General features: G+C 38.9%; 2 protein-coding genes across 4 annotated transcripts in view; one reads left to right on the top strand and one right to left on the bottom strand.

The window, feature by feature from the left end:
- The window catches only part of LOC103724090 (ARM repeat superfamily protein), a 67,229-nt gene that overhangs the window by 26,173 nt on the left and 20,353 nt on the right, over positions 1–20,703 (top strand). For all 3 annotated transcript variants that reach the window (XM_088718212.2, XM_039123524.3, XM_039123525.3), the window contains 14 exons: positions 7,422–7,551; positions 7,631–7,710; positions 9,981–10,116; positions 12,763–12,844; positions 16,762–16,907; positions 17,023–17,103; positions 17,215–17,315; positions 19,025–19,263; positions 19,387–19,496; positions 19,621–19,749; positions 19,848–19,922; positions 20,014–20,147; positions 20,285–20,357; positions 20,487–20,618. In XM_088718212.2, the coding sequence (XP_088574338.2) occupies positions 7,422–7,551; positions 7,631–7,710; positions 9,981–10,116; positions 12,763–12,844; positions 16,762–16,907; positions 17,023–17,103; positions 17,215–17,315; positions 19,025–19,263; positions 19,387–19,496; positions 19,621–19,749; positions 19,848–19,922; positions 20,014–20,147; positions 20,285–20,357; positions 20,487–20,618 (1,648 nt within the window). The remainder of the gene's footprint in view (positions 1–7,421; positions 7,552–7,630; positions 7,711–9,980; positions 10,117–12,762; positions 12,845–16,761; positions 16,908–17,022; positions 17,104–17,214; positions 17,316–19,024; positions 19,264–19,386; positions 19,497–19,620; positions 19,750–19,847; positions 19,923–20,013; positions 20,148–20,284; positions 20,358–20,486; positions 20,619–20,703) is intronic.
- LOC120109902 (uncharacterized) lies at positions 974–5,001 on the bottom strand. Its single transcript, XM_089929604.1, has one exon. It carries the CDS (start codon positions 4,541–4,543, stop codon positions 3,110–3,112), a length of 1,434 nt encoding a protein of 477 aa, XP_089785730.1. The 5' UTR covers positions 4,544–5,001; the 3' UTR covers positions 974–3,109.

Here is a 20,703-nt window from a genome sequence, read left to right as displayed (position 1 = left end):
TTGCTTTTTCAAAATGTTCAGTTTTTTACATTGTCTTCTATTATTAATATTATTATTTTTAATATCTTAGTGCAATGTTTGGAGCCCTTTAGATCTGTGACCATTATATGCTTTTATTCAGTATCCTGTTATTGAATAATATTCTCCTTCCATGTATTAAGAGAACTATAATTGGAAGCTTATAGATGACATTTCCATGTGAGGAGCAAAAGGTTGAGAAAACAAATGCCAAGCTTACTTGTTACAAGGTTTTAGCAAAGGTAAGTAAAATAAATAGCATAGTGGAAATTCATGGTTCACCTGAATATGGTTAATCATTTTGCGGTAAAGTTATACTTCACCAATGGGTGATCATGTCACCACATATAACTAAAACATACTATGATGGGCTTGTATAAGCATATAACTTGCGTGCCTACACTATTCAATTATCTTTAACACCATCTTAGACTTATCTTGCTTCCTAGAGAGTTTGCTAATGTTTTTTATTTGAAGCGATACTAGTAATTGCGAATAGGTCGGCAAGTTGCTAAATAGGCTCCATATAGTGAGAAGCTTAACATGTTGATTTTTGAAGAAGAAATCAAAATCAATGTTGATATGCTTATTCCACTTGTGAAATTCACATTGTCGGCAATCTGGAAAATTTTTCAATTGTAACATTTCACAGGTGGTGGAATATAGAGAAGGCAACAAAGGAAGACTGTTTCAGCTGTTGTATGATCTATCACATGATTTTGGTCTTCGTATTAGTGCAGGAGAGTCGATGATGTAATAGGGCCTCCAAAATCTATGTAAAGAAAGAAAAAAATACAATGTTAGCTTTAAGGTTTGCCAGGGTTCTGAAGCTGCTTTAAAGGTTGAAAAAGAGCATGGTTCCATCATAAGCTAGATGCTTGATATATGACTCAAAGTGGTATCCTGATCTCACAGTTATGAAAGAAGAACCTTTGGGCAGATGAAAATATGGAGAAAAGGTCATACCGTCATAATATAAGACTAAAATCTTTTAACCAATTTGGTGCTTTGAGCAATGAAAGTGGTGGGGCAATGAACGTGGTGGGGCAAGATCCAGTCAAAATCGAAATCCCATCAGTGGCGTGTCTTGGATATAATTTGTCATGTTGCCCTAGAAGGTAATGACTCTTGGGAGTTGCATGAAACTTTACCAGCTGCTAACATAGTTTCCTACACCAAGCTGCGAATCTATCATGTTGAAACAATTGTCTCTAGTGGCTGTGAGTTTGGTGTCTAATTTTTTGTAACATGTGTTGGTTCTTGTTTGATAGGATCTTAACCCAGGTCCGCCGTACTGGTACCAGTCAGCGTACCGGTGGCCGGCCGGACCGGTATGGTACCGGTACGGCGAGCCAAAAATTTGGGTTCCTTTTTATGTTGTCTCTGTTGGATCTTAAATTAAGTAAAGATTGATATTTTTTATTGCTTTTTTCATGATTTTTGATGTTTTCATGTTTAAATTTAGGGTTGAAATTTGAAACATAGATGATGCATGTTATTAGCTCCTCTCGTTCCAAATGATAAAATGATACACATAAAATATCTTCAAATTAAGATACAATCATTTACATACATTTAAAGCACTCTCGGATATCTAAAATCGGGACGAGTGCCGATGGCTCTCGTAGATATCCGGATCATAAGTATAGTCAGGAGGAGGCAAATTAACCCAATCAGAAGGAACACATGCTAGGTTATAAGAACTGTCGGATCTCTCGCTCATGTTCTGGCTTTGAGAGGTGTCCTCTGATTGTGTAGGGGCCCATCCAAATATGGCGGAAGCAAAATCCGATGCACCATATCCATATTCGTCAGGCTGAGGCTGTGGATAATAGAATCCGTATCCGTATGCGAGCTCATCTGCAGCCATATCCTCTTCCTGAACGACCTCGAGGAGCCCATCTTCTATATTCAATGATATCCTCACGGAATCTATCAGGTGGTCGACGTGGTCTGTATCCTGTGTAGCACCCATAAATTGGGACTCACTGGTGAAATAAAAACCACCCTCCGGCTGTGTTTCATAAATACCATACTGTCCTCCGCTCCTTCCATGGCTAGAAGAACCGTCACCACCAGAACCTTTATCACTGCTGGTCCAAGTCTCCTCGACACTCTCCATTGGGACCCTTTGTTTTTCTTTCTTGGCCCTCTCTGTTTGGCTATGTCGCCCTTCTCTGCCGAGCATCTCTCGATCAGCTCTCTCGGAGGGTGTCTCGTACCAAGCATGTGGTGACTGGCTCCCCTGTGCCTGCGGCTGATCAGCTCTGTAAGTGCGTGGAATATTGCGCTCAACCCATTGCTCTGGATCGATCCTAGCTTCGGTGGCTATGAAGCTAGCTGGTCGTGGAGGCGATCCTGGCTCGTCAAGCTCGAGGTCCTGCTGCTGGCCTACAAGCCAGCCAAGTAGTAGATCATCGTCATCATCGGTGAAGGTTCCGTAAATCGGATCTGCATACTTGAGCTCCACTTCCTCCTGAATGCACTTTAGCCTCAACCGCAGATTGTAGTGCACATAAACAAGATCGTTGAGGCGCTTTTGTGTCAAACAGTTTCTTTGTTTGCTGTGGATAAGGGCGAAGGTGGACTAATTGCACTCACAACCACTAGAGGAGACTGTTTGGGAGAGGATCCGGATAGCTATCCGCTTTAGATTTCTCGCGGATCCGCCAAAATGCACCCACCATTCAGCTGCAAAAATATTTATGAAAATTACTTATATGATAGTTCCATATTAGTAACTAACACCAGGTAATATCTTCCTGATGTGTCACGTACCTGGATTCATATTGTGTTTGCTGACGACAGCCGCTCGTTGGCCAAAACTGTAGCTGTCCTCTCTAAATAATTTGCTCTGTAAAAAAGAAGCATGTTCTACCATGTTAATAATTGAAGATGCCGGTATACTTACACATGCTGGTAATTACTAAATCATAATTACCTCTTCAAGACATAGGGCCGCTTTTTCTGGATCATGCTCCATCTTGTAAATCACATTACGCAAAGCATCCAGAAGTGTTTCATCCATACCAATTCCATCTATGCTGTACTGAAACCGGGGGTTTAGGTAGTATGCTGCATATATACGAGACTATCTTAGCATAATTATATAAGTACATCCATCACTATAATTGTCACTATAATTATATCTTAGCTTACCTACTAGATGCAATTCCTTACCCATTTGCGCTCCCCACCGGTGCTCAATGATGTTGATGTACGACTGGCCATGCGCTGGATCTGCCTCCATAATCTGATCCTTTGCTTTGACCATTATGTGATACAAAAACCCCATATGGGGATAGATCTCTCTAACTACGGCCCGCAGCACTTCATATAATGGTTTGATAGCCTTGACTATTGTAGTAGCCCGCTGCCAGAATGACTGTCTCGTCACCAAGTCTTGTATCTTGCTCCCTTCAGTGCTGGCATAAGAATATCTACTATCATGCCACTTGGGACTGGCAAACATCTGACGTAGGGCTCCTCTCTTCTTGAGAATGCTATCAAGTGCGATGAAGTTGGTAGCAAACCGTGTGACTCCTGGTCTCAGAATCTCTCCCCCTGCATACTTTCTCATCAGTGAAAGGATCCAATTATGGTTATAAACATACCTGGTGATGCGTTGGGCTGTCTCCACCGTTTGCTGCACCCTACGGATCTTTCCAATATCCATCAGCATGAGATCGATACAATGTGCTGCACATGGGGTCCAGAAAATATGTGGTCGCCGCTCCATCAAGATCTGCCCTGCAGCCTTATATTGCGGCCTATTATCAGTGACGACCTGCATGACATTCTCCTCTCCTACCAGATCAATCACATCCTCCATAAGTTTCAGCATGCACGCGGTGTTATGCACATAAGCCGAAGCATCAACCGACTTGTGGAAAAAGGTCTTCGCATCACAGTATGTCAGAAAGTTGATGATGCTCCGCCTGGTCGGACCGGTCCAACCATCGCACATGATGGTTAGTCCATATATGGGCCACTTGCTCTTGTAGGAGTCCATCCAATTCTCCAGCTCCTCCTTATTGTTGTCAAGAAGCTCACCGTAGATGTTCTTCGGGCTTGGAGGAACTACACCGGGACCTACAGCTTGTATGGCTGCAATGGCAGACCTGTAGTACGTATTGTCTGCTACATTCGCTGGGATGTGGCTGAAGTGAAACCGGGATCCAATAGCTCGCCACATAATTTTCTTCTTATCCTTCATCCACATTGTGTCTACCCTCTGCTGCCTTGAATCTCTACTGGGGAGAGCATGCGGATCTACATCATGAATTGTCGCTCCTTGTGGAATTTTTCTAAATGACTTCTTTCGGCTAGCAAAACTACCCAGCATAGATGCAATCCGGCCACGTTCTTTACCAATGCTCTTCTTGACTGAAGTTGTCCTCAAAAACTCTGGATCTTGTCTAGTGCTCCCAAAACCGCCGCCCGACTCGTATGCAGAGAGCCCAAATCGAGCCCTATGCCTGGCCACCTCCTCCTGCTGCCACTGATTATCCCGACTTGCCTGCATGGCCGTCCGAATATCTGCCTCCTCCTCATCTAGATCTTCAACCTCCTCTGGCTCCCTAGAGTGATAGGAAGGTGGCTCTGCCGCTCGGTGATCGACCTCCGCCCTCTTTTTGGAAGCCCTCTCCTTTCCTTCTTTGGCATGTAGCAACCTCACCGGAATTTCCGGCTAAGTGTTGCTTCAACCTGCTTACCCCTCCTCCCTTGAAAACCTTGTCGCAAAAGGTACATTGAAACTGGTGCCGTTGCCCCTCTCTTCCAAGTCTTCGCCCATAAGACCAGCTAATATCACGCTTTGTAGGGTTCGTTTTTCTTGATGACTCCATTTCTATTATAAATGTACAACATATCAAAAAATTAAGCTAATGGAATAAATTTTCGCATGATCTTATTTTTTAAGCAATTTATAAACTATTTTTTTAAGCTACTTATTAACAAAATTAATGAAATAACATAGGACAAAAAAAACACACCTCAAATAGTCTCCGCTGGATTTTTTGGGAAGGACCTCCTCCTAAATTTGTGGGCTATCTCTCAAATTTTTCCTTCTCTGGTTACTCCTCAGAGCTCTATTGAATTTAAGAAATCTAGACTTTGGAGTTTGAATGTTCTCGTTCGGTTTTTATAACCGAACGAGGAAGGCCGAGACGCAGAACCCTGCTCTCGGCCATCAAGTTTAAAAAAAGTGGCCGAGCCACTTCTTTCATTTCAAAAGCGAAAGGCGAAGTGGCCACTCGGCCACTTCAGACAGAAGTGGCTGAGAGGCCACTTTTTTTTTTTTTTTTTTTTTTTTGAGAAGAAAGAAGTGGCCTCTCGGCCACTTCTTTTTCTTTTTGAGAAGAAAGAAGTGGCCTCGGCCACTTCTTTGTTATTTTGAAATGAAAGAAGTGGCCTCTTGGCCACTTCTTTTTTTTTTTGAATGACAGAAGTGGCCGAGAGGCCACTTCTTTATTTTTTTGAAATGAAAGAAGTGGCCTCTCGGCCACTTCTTTCTTTTGAAATGACAGAAGTGGCCGAGAGGCCACTTCTTTTTTTTTTGAAATGACAGAAGTGGCCTCTCGGCCACAGCTTCTTTTTTTTTTTAAAAGAAGTGGCCAGTCGGGCCACTTCTTCCTGAAACCATGCGCCGCACGTGGTTTCTGAAACCACAGTGCGAGCGTTGCAAACCGGCACGAGGCCGGTATCAAGCGGTACGCGCTGGTACCAACCGGTATGGAGCACGTACCGGTCGGTTCTGCTGAAAAAACAACCTGGTACCAGATTCCACGCGGGTCCGGTACCGGCTAGGGCCGGATCGGTATGTACCGGCCCGTACCAGCTGTTACGGCAGACCTTGATCTTAACTATTAAGACACTATGGAATTGTGTAAAAGATAACTATTTGAAGATATAGTTTCTTGCATCAAGCTACAGAATCATAGCTTGGAAACTGCTGTTTCCAGTGTTTTGGAGGTCTCCTTGATCTCGAGGGTCAATATGTTTCTATTGGCAGTGAGGACAGAGAGGACAAATATTTTGTTGAGTCACAATTAAAGAAGGCCATTAGCAAATAGTGAATGATTATTGAGCAACAGTACTCATGGTAGTTTGAATATCTGTCCTGTGTTTGGATGAGGCATTGGCATAATGGCTCCCATTTGCACTGGCAAGGCAGATCTTCTACTTTAACCCTTGGTTTCAGCTGAAGAAACTTAGAATTCTGAAATTCTGTGTTTCTGGAAAAGTAGTTTATTTCGCTTTCGCTCTTGCATTGTTATGAAGAAATGATGGTATAAGGCATGTAAATTTCTAGGCAAAAAAGATCCTGAAATTTTGATCCGTGCAATCCTCTGATATGCTATATGAACTAACCATGCTAATAAAAATGATGATTGTCAGGTAGTCCGCTTATCTGCTGGTCTTTCCTTCAAAAGGCCTTACCTAATTTCTTTTGATGATGTAACATCCTGTCTTTAGATTATCGGATATATTTATATTAGACTTCACATATTTTACTTTAGTTAGTATATAATAGTGAACAGGATGGATCTGTTAGAATTGTACTGTGTAATTTATTGATGAATAACTCTTAATGATATCTGATTTTAGACTCACATGTTTTCTTGGGGCTGGTTATTGGATTTTTGATCAAATCACCACTAACCATGCGCACTGAGGACCAATCACAATTAAAAGAAATATTTCTTTCCCCCCTTCTTTTTAACTTTTCCTTCGATTTTCCTGGATAGCCCAATGTGCTCATCATGTTAAATTCCTCAATTCTCTTTTCATATTGGTTTAATTTTAGTTTTTAATTGATGAACAATATTGCCTGGACATGGTAAATTGTTTTGATTATTTAAATGAGCCAGTTCTCATCCCAACTTTATAGGGCGTATGAGTGAGTGTAATAGACAATAAGGAATCCTGTTATTATGGAAGAAATCTCCAAATTGCTTGGTTGTTAAGTTGGAGTTTGAGTTGCCTACTGTTATATTATATTTAATTATGTGTCACATGAATTTGATATATTCTTGTTATTAAAATTTGCTAAATATGCACATTTAAAATAATACTGTCTTCTTTAATTTCTTGTTTGGTTACTTAATTGTAAAATGTGATCTTGTAAACTGGCTCTAGATGAACCTTTTCTGCAAGCATTTGTTTGGCAGTTCAAAATCTTGTCAATGAAATGTACTATCATATCATGGTTTCGTAGACTTTGCCAATCAGATTGGCCTTGGTCATCCTTTGGTGTTGAATGGAAATGATCTTTATTTGATTTTCTGTCAGAACAGTCCAAATTTATTCTATCTGAGGATATGGTACACTAAAGCCATACAAATGCACCTTTACTCTTAGTAGGTTGTCAGTTACAATGTTGTCGGTCTTCTGTCTTGCAGATGTCTGGGCATGCTTCTTCAAAAAGTTGATGATAGAATTTATGTTCGTGAAAAAATAGAATGGATGTATAAGCATGCAGATATCTCAGTCCCCACAAATAGGCTTGGTCTTGCTAAAGGCATGGGGTTGGTATGTTGGCATAGAAAGTTGGTTAGTGTTCAAAATTTGCTCTTTCTTTTTCATATATCTTTTTCTTTGCTGCTGGCAGGTTGCAGCTTCACATCTGGATACTGTTCTGGAAAAATTGAAGAATATACTAGACAATGTTGGACATAGTAGGTTACAGAGGTACTAGCATGATCTATTTGATAGAACTTCCTGTTGCTCTAAATATCTCCTCTTTTCTTATCATCAAGAATTTTGTATAATCATTCTATAACAAATTGTTATATAGTTGTCCAGTCTGCAAGGTGGTCTATTGATCATGCTGTCGCTGTGGATTTATGGTTTGCTATCAAAACCATTTTGGTTCTGCATGCCCTCATAGACTACAGAGCTATCCGTCTACCCCAAAAGATATGGCATGAATCAAAATCCATGATTTTAGGCTTCAGTTTCTCAGTACTATGTTAATTCTAATCCATAGCACTTTGCTTAAAATGTAGGGAAGTTGGATATGCAATTTTATGCTCACAAAAGTACGAGTTTTTTTTATGTAGCCTTAGACCTTATTGTGCAAATGTCTGGGTTGCTAGTACGCATGGTACACTGTACTGGCCCGAACTGGACGGTACGGGGCGTACTGTATTGTACTGGTTTGGTATCGGTATCCGATACAGGTGGCGTACCGACACTTAGTATGCCAAAAAAATTCTGCATCGTACCGTATCGACATTGTACTAGTATGGCACCGGTACGGGGTTCGGTACCGAGACGGCTAACCTTGTTAGTACGTCTTATATTCTTTGATGTGTTGCTTCATTTCAATTTGGAGGATGATGACAACTTCCCAATGAGTTGCTGGTTGGTTGATGTCATTAACTTATAAACTTTATTGTTATATATAGCCAGATGTCTGTCAATGATTATCCCTTTTCTGACTTGTCTTCAAAGTTCAAACTTTTGAAGTCACTTGACAGCATCTTCCTGCACAACATTTTTGACAATGACACAATTCTTGATTGTTTCCAAAAATTTCTTGGGGGTGAATTTTTCCTCACAAGTTCTGGTTCCTATGTTGGGTTTGCATGCTGGTTCCTCAGTTGAATTCAAGAACCGCTTGATCCTCTCTTTTCAGGAGACTCTGAGAAGTTGCCCACAAGTAGTGATCATACTTGGTCTCTTGACAGTCTACTTAGTTATTCAGATCTTTTTACATATCATGTCCTTCTAAGTCCTTGAACATGTCATTACTCGCTATCGTAACCTTTTGGAATAATGGATCCACTAGATTTTGAAATTGAACGACCCTGAAGTTATGTTCTTTCCTCCACTCATCCATAGATTCTTGAAAGCAGATTTTCCCTCATCACCATTCTTTATGTGCTTTGATTGACGCTGGAAATGTCTTGCTATTCTTCCCACTTGTTGCCAAATGAATATTGGAGAATTGTGAGTAAATTATCATGCTGCCCATTTGTTTTCAAATGGTTAATGGAAAGTATCTTGTTCCACTTCCCTGTCATTTTCACATGATTGATGGGAAAATATCTTGTTTCGTTGCCCATTTTGTTTAATAATTGATGACAGGAAGTTTCTTGTTGCACTTCCTATTTACTTCCAAATGGAAAACGGGAAACATCTTGTTGCATCTACTATTTGTTTCCGAATGGAAATGGGATATGTCTTATTGCACCTACCATTGCTTCCAAATGGATAAGAGGAAATTTATTATTGCCCTTACCCTTCATTTCTGAATGAATAAAATTCTCATTGTAATATTTTCAGTCACTTGGTACCCTACCATTTGTGCCATAAAAATTTACTTAAGAAGCTATTAGGCATGCCAAGAATAACATGATGATGATTATATCAAGAATTGGTAATTAATTGTCAAGAATGTGATAGATGTAAGTTGTCAATTGAGGAATCAGGCTGATGTGAATTCTTGAGTGCCTAAATAAAGAGGAATTCTAGGATGAATATTGTAAGATTCATAAAAAAATACTACTGGGAAAGCAGTAGAAAATAATTCTAGAAAACATACTTTATTAGCAGAAATACTGTGTACCATCTTCTCAAGCATCTGGTGTTGACTCAGTCTCCTCAATGTCTAAAGGTTACTGCCTAGTCCATTTTTGCAATGGACAATTTCACTTCCATTAATGTCAAACTATAAGAAGCCAAAGGTGCCTAAAATTGAGTTAAAAAAAGATATCTAAAATTGAGTTAAAAAAAAGATATCTAAAATTGTAATTATATCATGGTATCTCTCATGATAAATATAACTGAATCTTAAATTATTGTTTTGTTCCAATCTTGGTGTGACATCTGTGATGCGTCAAAAAAAGCTCTTTTTTCTTGAAATCACTGTAATTGAGTGTCTTCATTAAATTGTTTGATATTGGAGATTGTTTGTTGTGACTGATATGATCAGTATGTCTATTCATTTGCTGTAGATTTCTATCCTTCTTCTCAAGTAGATCTAAAGTAGAAGATGCTGATCATACATATGCCGCACTAGCTTTAATGTATGGATATGCTGCGAGATATGCTCCAATTACAGTAATAGAAGCCAGAATTGATGCACTTGTGGTATGTTTTTTCTTGAAGCAAACCTGTACTTTTCTTTTGAATATGTAGTGCTCGAATACCTCATACTTTCTTTATCATTTGTGAAATTTTTCTATATAGTTATTTCCAAGGTTCACCGGACCGACCGTACCGGCGTATCGGTGAGCACCAACACCGGTACGGTTCTGGTTCGGTACCGTCTGGGAACCGGTACCGACGTGTGGGGTCACGTCAAATGCCTTAATGCCACTCTGTGGCATTTAATGCCCCCGAACCGGTCCAGTTCAAGCCGGTCCAATTACGGAACCAATCGATTCCGACCCAGTTTGGGTCGAAACCGTTTTTATACACTGTACCGTACCGGTGCCCGTCGGCACCGATTCGGTACAGGCTGAACCGACTGGTACAGGTCGGTTCAGCAGACCATGGTTATTTCTTTGACCCTTGGTGGCGCCTTCAACTATGACTTGAATTCGTAGCATGGATTAGATTTTCAATTGGCGCGGAAGCTAGGGCATGGAATGTGTTGTGCTAGTGCCTTTATGGCATGTAGCACTAGAAAGGTATTGGCTGCATTGCACTTGTAGCTGCTTTGCCATTGTGTAAGAATTCCAAGCATCAGCACAATATGTACGTATTATGCTAATGCTAGATCGGCCGGTGTCCAATATGTTAATCCTTGATTTATAGTAATTTTGTATTTCTACTAAAACTATCTCTCAGTGGGTTTAACAAGCCACCTAGCTAGGATTCTAGGGCTTAAACAAGGGGTATGTGTGAGGAATTGTACTGGCATGTGTTGGAGAGGTCTTGGGTACTTGAGCAGGGCAAAGGACCAAGGCTTGGTACTGAGATGAGGTACCATGCCAAGGACCTTAATTAATAACCTTTTGGCTACGCATTTTTGGGTGACGTCTAGGGTCGTCATAGATGGTATTAGAGCTGACCTAGCCCATGGCTGATGTGGCTGGGAAATTGCAGTATGGGAGGATGATAAGGCTTAATTAGGGGAGCAAGGTTCGCTGTACCGGTGTCGCATTAGTATAGACGTACCGAGTGTCGGTACGGTACGGTATGCGGTACGCTAGGCGTATCGACATTGGCGTACCGATACCGGTACCCATCGGTATGGGTATGGTACGCTTGGTACCGAGCGGTACCGATCGGTACAGCATACCATGTAGGGGAGTATGTGAGAATTCATCCAGCAGTGTTTGATCCCATGTCAGGTGTGTGTTAGGGAGGTATCTGGTACTTAAGAAGGGCCAAGGACCTTAATTAATAACCTTGTGGTTAGCCCCTTTTGGTTGTGATCCTGGGTCCTTAATATTTATTTAAAGTGGGAGAAAGTTCCACTCACTTTATAATTTCTCAACTCTAGATTTTTGGGGATGCGCCAAAACCTGAAAATTGAATCAGAATGTTTGGTTACTAAGCAGAAGGGTATGGCCATTGTATTGGTTTCCATGCTAGTAACTGGCTGTCATGGCATGTCTCACACTTGGTTGTGCCAATGCATGTGCAGAGCCTTGCTAAAAAATATTAAAAAATTTAAAAGGTTTATATAAATATAATTTAATATCTTGCTGACCTTGCTACTAGCACTGGCTGACGCTAGAAATCTTGTGTCATATTGTTGTGTATGTGCATGTGTACATGGCTCTCTTTCTCTTTTCATGGCTTATTGAGCTACTCCCTGCTTTACTTTTTCGTTTTCTCCTTTTCATTTTTCCCTTTTTTTTTTATCTTTGTCCAGTCCGAAAGGCTTAATAGAGAAGGGTCAATCAGATAATACGTCAAATTTTGTCGGTTGTTTCAAAGTCTCTGTTTCCTTTTGTTATATATATCTGTCATGCATATACGTATCGATAGGTTTTTCCTATAGATTATCATTAAGTCCTTTGGATTGATTAGTTGACAAATAGCACCAAATGAATGATGAAAGGGAAACAAGAAGATAGCAGGTGATGTGCTCACATCTATCATTTCATATAAGATTCCTGCTTGAGTGAGTCTTCTACATTGGGAGATGCACTTACTTTGGGAACTAATTCCTTTTTCCTGGATGCTTTAGCTTTCCATCACTTGGATAAATTAATACTACTGGGGGACTCCTATTGATGTTGTTAATGGCTATTTTCATGGTTCCTTTTATATTCACCTAATTTGAAAACTGATCATAACAATTGCAATTTAATTGCTGTGACATGAGGATTTTGACACTAATATAATTCAATAAAACATCTTTATTTTATTAAAGGTTCTTAAGCAGATATACTATTCCTACTTCGCCTAGTAAGGAAAGTATGCATCTTAAATGCATACATTTTGTTGCAGATGACATGCATGCCTATATCTTTCTGACGCAGAGAACATAATATCTCACACTGATGGGGAGAGAAAACATGGTCTATGTAACATGACATTGATAATCCTGATTTAATTCAGAAGGAAGTTTACCATGATTTCAGTGAGGACTTCTCTAGTTCTGGTCATTCATAAGTGAGTTTATCCGCCTGCCCAGGTTATGGTGCACGAAGCAATATGCTGTTACCCATATTACTCACTATTGCTTGTTGAAAATGCTGACTTTTGTCTGGCAGTCTGGCGTTATCTTTTGGTGTTAAGCATATTTAATTGATTATATTGGTAAACTTTTTACTACAGGGGACCAATATGCTTTCACGACTTCTTCATGTACAAAATGCTACTGCAAAGCAAGCTGTTATAACTGCAATTGATCTATTAGGTGATTCTCTTTTCAAGATTCATGTGAAGCATTTCTTTATAATGTGCTATACTGCTATGTACTTGTTCTCCTTGAGTTTGGGAATCGAAGTATTTTCTTCCTGTTTTGTTAGTTATGTGTCTGATTTGCAGAAAGGTCCCATGAAATCAATCATTTGATTTACTTAGTGAAAGCTAAAAAATCTGTTATAGGTATTCTTTTCTGTCATTCACAAAATTGCAAGTTGGTTTAGACGGATGGGATCTAATATTTGTATGAATATACTTTATGGATCTTTATACTTTATACAGTAAGATCCGTCCTCTTTTAGAGACATTTATGAATCCATATGTGCCATTCATTGCATTTTATTTTGCATAGCTTTGTATTTTTTCCTCGCATGTGGGTATTTTGCCATTGCTGACTTGTAGGCCAATCACAAACATAAGCATAATAGAACTTATTTTCCTTTTTTTTTGAGTTAGAGAAATACCTAACCCACTGTCATTAAGAAAATGAAAGGTATATGTGGCCACATCCCAAAAAGATACAATAAAAAATGAACTAAGTACAGCAGTTAGGTACAAAATCTTTAACCCAGAAGAACATGCGTGATAGAGAGACTTTTTCTCTAAGGTCACTCTAGTCCAGTCATTAATAGGAAAATCGACGCTATCCTGGACTTGCCTTTCAAGTTGCTGCTTGTTTGAGAAATTCTGGTGTTCGTCTCTATCCATGAACTCCAGAAAACAAGTGCAACCACGTTATCCTAACCCTTTCGAAGCCCATTATCAATCAACATTCTCCAGGAGGTTCACAGAGAGTTTGAAATTGAGGGTAGATTCAAAATCTGAAAGGAAAAGTGCCAAAGAGACCATAAGAACAGCCATGGTCTTCATATGAGCATTACAAAGAGGAAAGCATCTGGTGCACTCCAATTCCTCTTGATGGGATTTGCCCGGCAGAATTTTATCATAGGTGATCAGCCAAGAAAAGTTTTTAGTTTTCTCCAGGATGTTGCACTTCCAAGGTTGCTTTGGGAAAGGATATAATTAGCCTCCGTGACTCATAGAAATTTATAGCTAGCTTTCATGGTGAGCCTCATTGTTCCACCTCCAAGTCGGGTTGTCATCCTTTTGCCTTAGCTGCATACTTTGAATAAAAGTGGCTACACATTCCCAGTGATCAACAAGGAAGTCAACTCCAAGGAAAAAGAGTTGTCACTTCTGTTGTGCAGTACCAAGAAAACCAAAGTATTCTTGTTATGAGATGTGCACTGAGTTCGAAATAACTGAAAGAGAGGCCCTCTTTGAAGTCATCAATCTTCCCAGAATCCGACTTTCTATTCCCAAACCTGAACCTGAGCCCAGAGAAAAAGAACTCCTTTTTAATCACCACTCACCAAATTGGTGAAGCCTACTATTTATACATGGTTGCCTATCCCTGGTAGGCTTCCTTATGTAAAATACTAATGAAACTTATGCTGGCTGATGCATATTCTGAAAGCTTCCAGCTGAAGCTATGCATTTATTCTTCATAGCAGAAATATTCCCTTTGGTGTATCCGCATCGGAATCTCCTTGGAAACTCATCCTTGCACCTGCTTCTCAAGTGTTTTCCTATTCCGATTATAATTATTATTTTTAATGAGCTGCTTCCCTGTACTTGGGCTCCTGCACTGACACCAGCTTCTGGTCACTACGATTTTGTTCTTGCTATTTTCCTTTTTATGTTGCTGTTCAATGACCCGAGTTTTGGAGGGCAACATGCATGTGCTGGATTTTCTCCTTTATAGGAATAAGATGTTGGACATTACAGCTGGATATGATTATTAAGAAAACTTGTGAATTACTTGGAGTGTGGTTATATTTTCATTGAACAAATAATGCATCAAGAATAAAAGTGGATGAGTATTATGAGAAATATGAATTAAAATATCTGCAAAAGATGCATCATTTTCTTTCAACTATTACACCTTGTTTATGCAGTCTAGCCATTGTATAGACTACTATAATTCTTCTGATGAAGATGATTTATTAAATTTCATCAAAATGGTCATCCAATTCAATAATAGTATTGTAACATTTTGAGTTTTTCACATCCAACACTCAATAAACAATTGTGAAAATTCAGGCTATTTCCGTAACTTATGTACCCATATATACTTAGTAAATAAGGTACATGATATGTTACTAAAACAAATTTAAGCACATCTAATGCTCGACTTAATAGATGGACAATTTTAAGATTAAATTTGAAATTTGTGAAAATATGTCAGAGTTGTGCATTTTATCTTTTCTGTTTTGCTAGACATCTCTCCAACTCTGCTTTTTGCTAGGAAGCACAGGTACTTCTAATTGCATGCTGTGTCCATATAGGTTATACGTTAGATACCGATACTTGTTAAATACTTTTAAAATATGTGTTGCATACTTATTTTAAGTGTTCTGTTTTTTAAAATTTTAAAAAATACTTTAGATATATCTTGGATACACTTGATATCAAGGATTGCCGAACCATGCCGAATTGGCCGATTCAGGACATATCGAACTGGACCAATCAGTTATCGACACGGTTCAAGGCCTCTCTTTGAAAGAAGAACACATTCTTCCCTTGAATCTGAGTACAAAACTAGAATCCAATGACAAAAGAAGAAATTTTCATGCCTCCCAAACCCCGCGGACCCTTCGAAACCCTCACTATCCATCATGGACCCTTCGAGACCCTTTGAAACCCTCGCCTCTCTCCCGCCTCCTCCTCCGCTCCGCTCTCCCTTCCTCCCTCACTCTCCAATCTCCTACCATTCTCTTGCCCACTTCTCGTGATTCAAGCCTTGAGTTGGATGATGGCCCCGATCCTCCCATTTCAAGTCCCAATCTTCCCTAGATGATTCTACAGTGGGGAACCATGATGGGCAATGACGATGGTGACTCCAAGTACAGATCCAGTTGCTCTCCCTTGTCGCGAAGCTCTCGAAGCTCGACCAGGTGAGTCCCCCCTCTCTCTCCGCCCCTCTTTCTCTCTCCTCTCGCTTCCCACCTCCTTCCTCTTCCTCCTCTCACTCTCTCTCTCTCTCTCCTTCCTCTTCGCTCCTCTCTCTCACTCTCCCTATGGTTAAGATATGCTGGAGTTTGGTACGGTATGGACCGATATTGTACCATACCAGTCATCGGCCAGCATGCCCGTTGGTATCGGTCCTACCATCCTTGCCTGACATACTCCTCCGATACCTCAAGGGATTGGGGGGGGCTTTATTTCCCTTCATGCTTGGATGAATGCCGTCTTTTAATAAACAGTTATCATCGAGTTTCTTATGTTGATATTATTTTATGGGAGTATGGATTATGGCACATTGAGTCGAAGGATGACTAAATGGTGGAGTTGGTAGATATTCATGCTATTGTATAAATTACGGACTATGCTATCTTGATAGCCCACCATGCTTTCTAGATGTTCTTTCAATTGTATATTTAAAAAAATATACATTTATTCGTTGTTGTATCCTTAGCCATATCATATCCTCTAATTTTTCAAGACTTGCCTGTTGATATCCATATCATGTTATAATAGTTTCCTGTATATGTTTCCATATTGCATAGTAGAAAGCCTTTTTGGAGGAATTAATTGACGCCATTACACTCTGCAAGTATTTATTTGTGGTATCAGCACTTCTACTTAGTCAAGAAAAATATCTTTTGCCATATACATTATGTGCTAGATCTGCTAATCCCTTTGTAGTCATTATGATGGGTCAGCTGTGTTTATGGACTCTTTTTTGCTTCAATATATGAAGCTTCCTTTTGACTTATTCAAGAAATGGTTGTCTTTTGTGCTTTGTCTTCTAGCTCTGCCATGTTCTTGTTTTGTATATTATTTGTGTTGTAAGAATAATATAGTTTTTAAATTGGACCGAATTTTTTTATTTATGTCTTATTATAGGTTGTGCTGTAATTAATGCTTCGGAAATGGGTGTTTCATTTCCATTAAAAAGAAGAGATCAAATGCTTGATTATGTGCTGACTTTGATGGGTAGAGATGAAAGCGAAGATTTTGTTGATTCAAACATTGAGCTTCTACATACTCAAGTCTGTATGCTTTTTCGGTAGTTTTTTCTTTGTTTCTTTATTAAAAGTCCATATATTTAGAACTTTTTTTTGGCAAATTACTTGATTCCTTGTCATTTCATAAATTCTTCTGCAGAGCCTTGCTTTAAGTTCTTGTACTACTTTGGTTTCTATAGAGCCAAGATTACCAATGGAAACGAGAAATTGTGTTTTGAAGGTAGTTTGCGGTATTAAATGTCACAGCTCATCAGAAACTATGGTCTTCCTTTCTTTTCTTTTTCCTGGTGTTCTTCTTTAGCTTTTTAATTATTTATTGTTACCCTATCAGGCTACTTTAAACTTTTTCGCTTTGCCAAGAGATCCTTCAGATATTATAGATCCACTCATAAGCAACCTCATTACTCTGTTATGCGCTATTCTTCTAACCAGGTAAACTTACATAAGTAAGCTATATTTTTGTGAATAATTGCTCCTTGTGTGGTTCCCTTCAGCATGTATCATTTGTCAATCACTTTTTCATCTGTTTTGAAGACAATTTGATCTAACTAAATTCTCTAAGTGAGATACATATCTTTTTCCCTAGTTTTTTTCTTTTTCTTTCTTTCTTCTTGTTTTTTTTATTAATTTCAAATATATTGATGATTATAAGCATGCCAGAATGCATATTGCGTATATTAAGGGAAATGTTTAGGCAATAAGGTTCTAATGATTAGATGGGCTGTGAAATATACAGAATGCAGTTCAATGGGGAATTGGTTCTCGTCAAAATTGTCATTATTTACTTTCGATGCTTGAGGAGGAGGATGCTGATGAAGACTTGTTTGTGTAATTGAAAATGGAATGGTCATATCTCTTATGCTTCTAGAATATTCAAATTTGCTGCATGTCAGTTGCATGGATTAGAATGTTCTGCATGGTTAGGATATGAGTGTTGCAAAGGTGAGAATATTGAGTTGGAGGTGTGTAAAACTAAGAACAGCAACTGACGAGTTTAGGAATGAGTACATTATAGGAACTTCTCAGGAAAAAAAATTCAAGTGATAAAGAAATGTGGAGGGTAAAATGTATGACTTGTTCTATCAACAAATTTCAGGAAATCAATAAATTTATTCAGCAATTTGTTCTGCTTAATTATTGGTGAGATTCTATCTGCTTACTGTAATAATCAAGCCTCTTCTTTGAATTCATTCTCTGTAAAAACTCTCCCCAAGAGACTATTGTACCTATCTTTGGCTTTTTGTGACAATTCTTACTTCAAGACGGTCTTTGAAGTCATTTTCATACTGTTGAAAAACCTGTTTATTCCCCCCCCCCCCCCAAAAAAAAAAAAAAAAAAAAAAAAAAAAACAGAAACCTATTGATTTGAGTTGAATTTTTTAATGTTCCCCTGCTGTATTTTTATGTATCAAAAAGGAATATCTCCTTCTCTAATAAGTCATAGATCATTTTATAGTACAATGGGTATGCTGTGAATCCTCCAGCCACCAATCCCATATCTTGCTTATTTTGTATTTTTTTTATAAGATATTGAAGTTTCTAAGTATCCTACGGCATCTCTTATTAATCCTGAACAAATGCGATATTGTTGTAATCTCCATTTGCTATTCATCTTCAAGCCTTTTCTTAATATCTTTTGTCACTTCAAGCACTCCAGTGAATTCTGTTATAAAGGCTATATTTGGATCTTTTAGATGAGAATTCATGACTTTTGCTGCTAAGTCTATATGATATGGCTTTCAAGCTTTTTAATCTTCAATTCCTTTACTGAGCTACTACCTATGTTTCAACTTTCAAGTTTTAAATTTCAAGGATAGAATTTTCTTTGTTCTGTTTCCTCATTGTGCTTTGAAATTCAGACCTGTTTTCAATGTCAGGGAATGAGCATTGTAAAAGTCTGTATAGATTCAATCTGCATTTCTTATTTACACTTATTCATTAGATGGGTCGATCAATTACCGTATACATGCTATTTTGGATGTCCTTTGTTCCATCTTCCATGGAGTTTTGAGAACGATTTTGAATTTCTGTTGCTGTTTCTTTTGTAGCATGTTTTTTTACCAAATGGTGGGCCATGGAATAATCTGTTGTTGATGAAATTTATTGTTTCATTATTTTCTTTTTACATCTGGCTTAATCAGTGGTGAAGATGGTCGAAGTCGAGCAGAACAACTGTTACATATTCTTAGACAAGTGGACTCATATGTTTCATCTCCCATGGAGCATCAAAGAAGAAGAGGTTGCCTTGCTGTGTATGAGTTGCTAGTCAAATTTCGTGCACTTTGTTCTGGTGGAGTTTGTCGCTTCGGTTGCCATTCAAGTTGCATGCACAGCAAGCAAATTGATCGAGCAACGCAAAGAAACTTATCAAATTTACCATGTAACTGTGCTTCTCTCTCTCTCCCCCACCCCCCCCCCCCCCCCCCCCCCCCCCCCCGGTTTCCTTTGTCCATGTGTCTCTCCAGTATGAGAATGTTGTGTTTTACTTGGATTTTACTTCCAGCTGCATTTGTATTGCCAAGTCGTGACTCCTTGTGCTTGGGAGAAAGGATCATAGCTTATCTTCCACGCTGTGCAGATACCAGTTCTGAAGTTAGAAAGGTGGCAGTTCAGGTCAGTTTGTTATAGGACCTTAATGATAGGTGCTCTGAAATTGGATCACAATCCTGATTCCAATACCTTTCAAAAATTTTCCATTGTTTTTAAGGTATAATGATCTGTTCAGTTGATTTTGTAGATTGTTGGTCTATTCTTCAGCATTTCCTTGTCACTTCCTAAACTGGTGGTATCGAGTAGTGATGTAGATCTAGAAGTCTCGTACAGTGCCTTGTCCTCTCTTGAAGATGTGATTTCTATTTTGAGACGGGTGAGCACCTTATTCAATCTGTGAATCATGTTAGGCTTTTTATGTGGATTCAAGAAGTCAGTGCATGGGAACCATCACTTTTGATTTGCCTTTTTCAGGATGCATCTATTGATCAGTCAGAAGTCTTCAACAGGGTCCTTTCATCTGTTTGTGTTTTGCTAACAAAAGATGAGGTAACTCGTTTTTTTTCAAATTTTCTTTTCGATTCGTTTTAATTTTTTTGTCCTGTATGCTCAAGCTTATCCTCAATAATTCCTTGAACAGTTGGTTATTGCTTTGCACACATGCACTGCTGCAATATGTGATAAGATCAAACAATCAGCAGATGGTGCTATTCAAGCCGTCATTGAGTTCATTACCAAGAGGGGCAATGAGTTGAATGAAGTTGATGTTGCAAGGTTTGTTCATAATTATTAATTGGATAGGAAATAGCTGATAATACACACACGCATACACGCACACACACATATATACATATCTGTTATGTATGAATTTGATAGGAAATAGCTGATAATGGTCATGTTTGTCTCTGTAGGACAACCCAGTCTCTGCTTTTAGCCACTGTTTCCGTGATTGACAAACATTCACGTCAGGAGGTTCTCAATGCTGTATCCTTATTTATTTCTATTGGTTTTTGCATTTTGTTTAATCTGTTATGAGTTATGACTTGGCTAAAAAGCAGATGCAAGCTTAGTTTACTTTCCAGAATCTTTGATTTTCCTTTGACATTATACAAGATATCATGCTTGGCAGAGAACACCAATTCAAATGTTGTTTTCAATGAAGTTTTGGCTGCTGCAGGACGAGATATAGTAACAAAGGATGTATCCAGGATACGAGGTGGCTGGCCAATGCAGGATGCATTTTATGTGGGTATCTCAGCATTTGCTTCATAAATTATATATTTTCTTCGAAGCAACAAATAATTATTGACTTATTAATTAGGGGAAAGAT

The sequence above is a fragment of the Phoenix dactylifera genome, chromosome 3 (assembly GCF_051530095.1).
Source record: "Phoenix dactylifera cultivar Ajwa chromosome 3, Ajwa_hap1_PhDact_Kaust_v1.1, whole genome shotgun sequence".
Lineage (NCBI taxonomy): Eukaryota > Viridiplantae > Streptophyta > Magnoliopsida > Arecales > Arecaceae > Phoenix > Phoenix dactylifera.
Note: the sequence above shows the minus strand (reverse complement) of the source record. Positions and strands in the feature narration are given on the sequence as shown.

Excerpts from the sequence above, each read along its gene's own strand:
- LOC120109902 (XM_089929604.1), bottom strand. The coding sequence starts at position 4,543 with ATGCAGGCAAGTCGGGATAATCAGTGGCAGCAGGAGGAGGTGGCCAGG.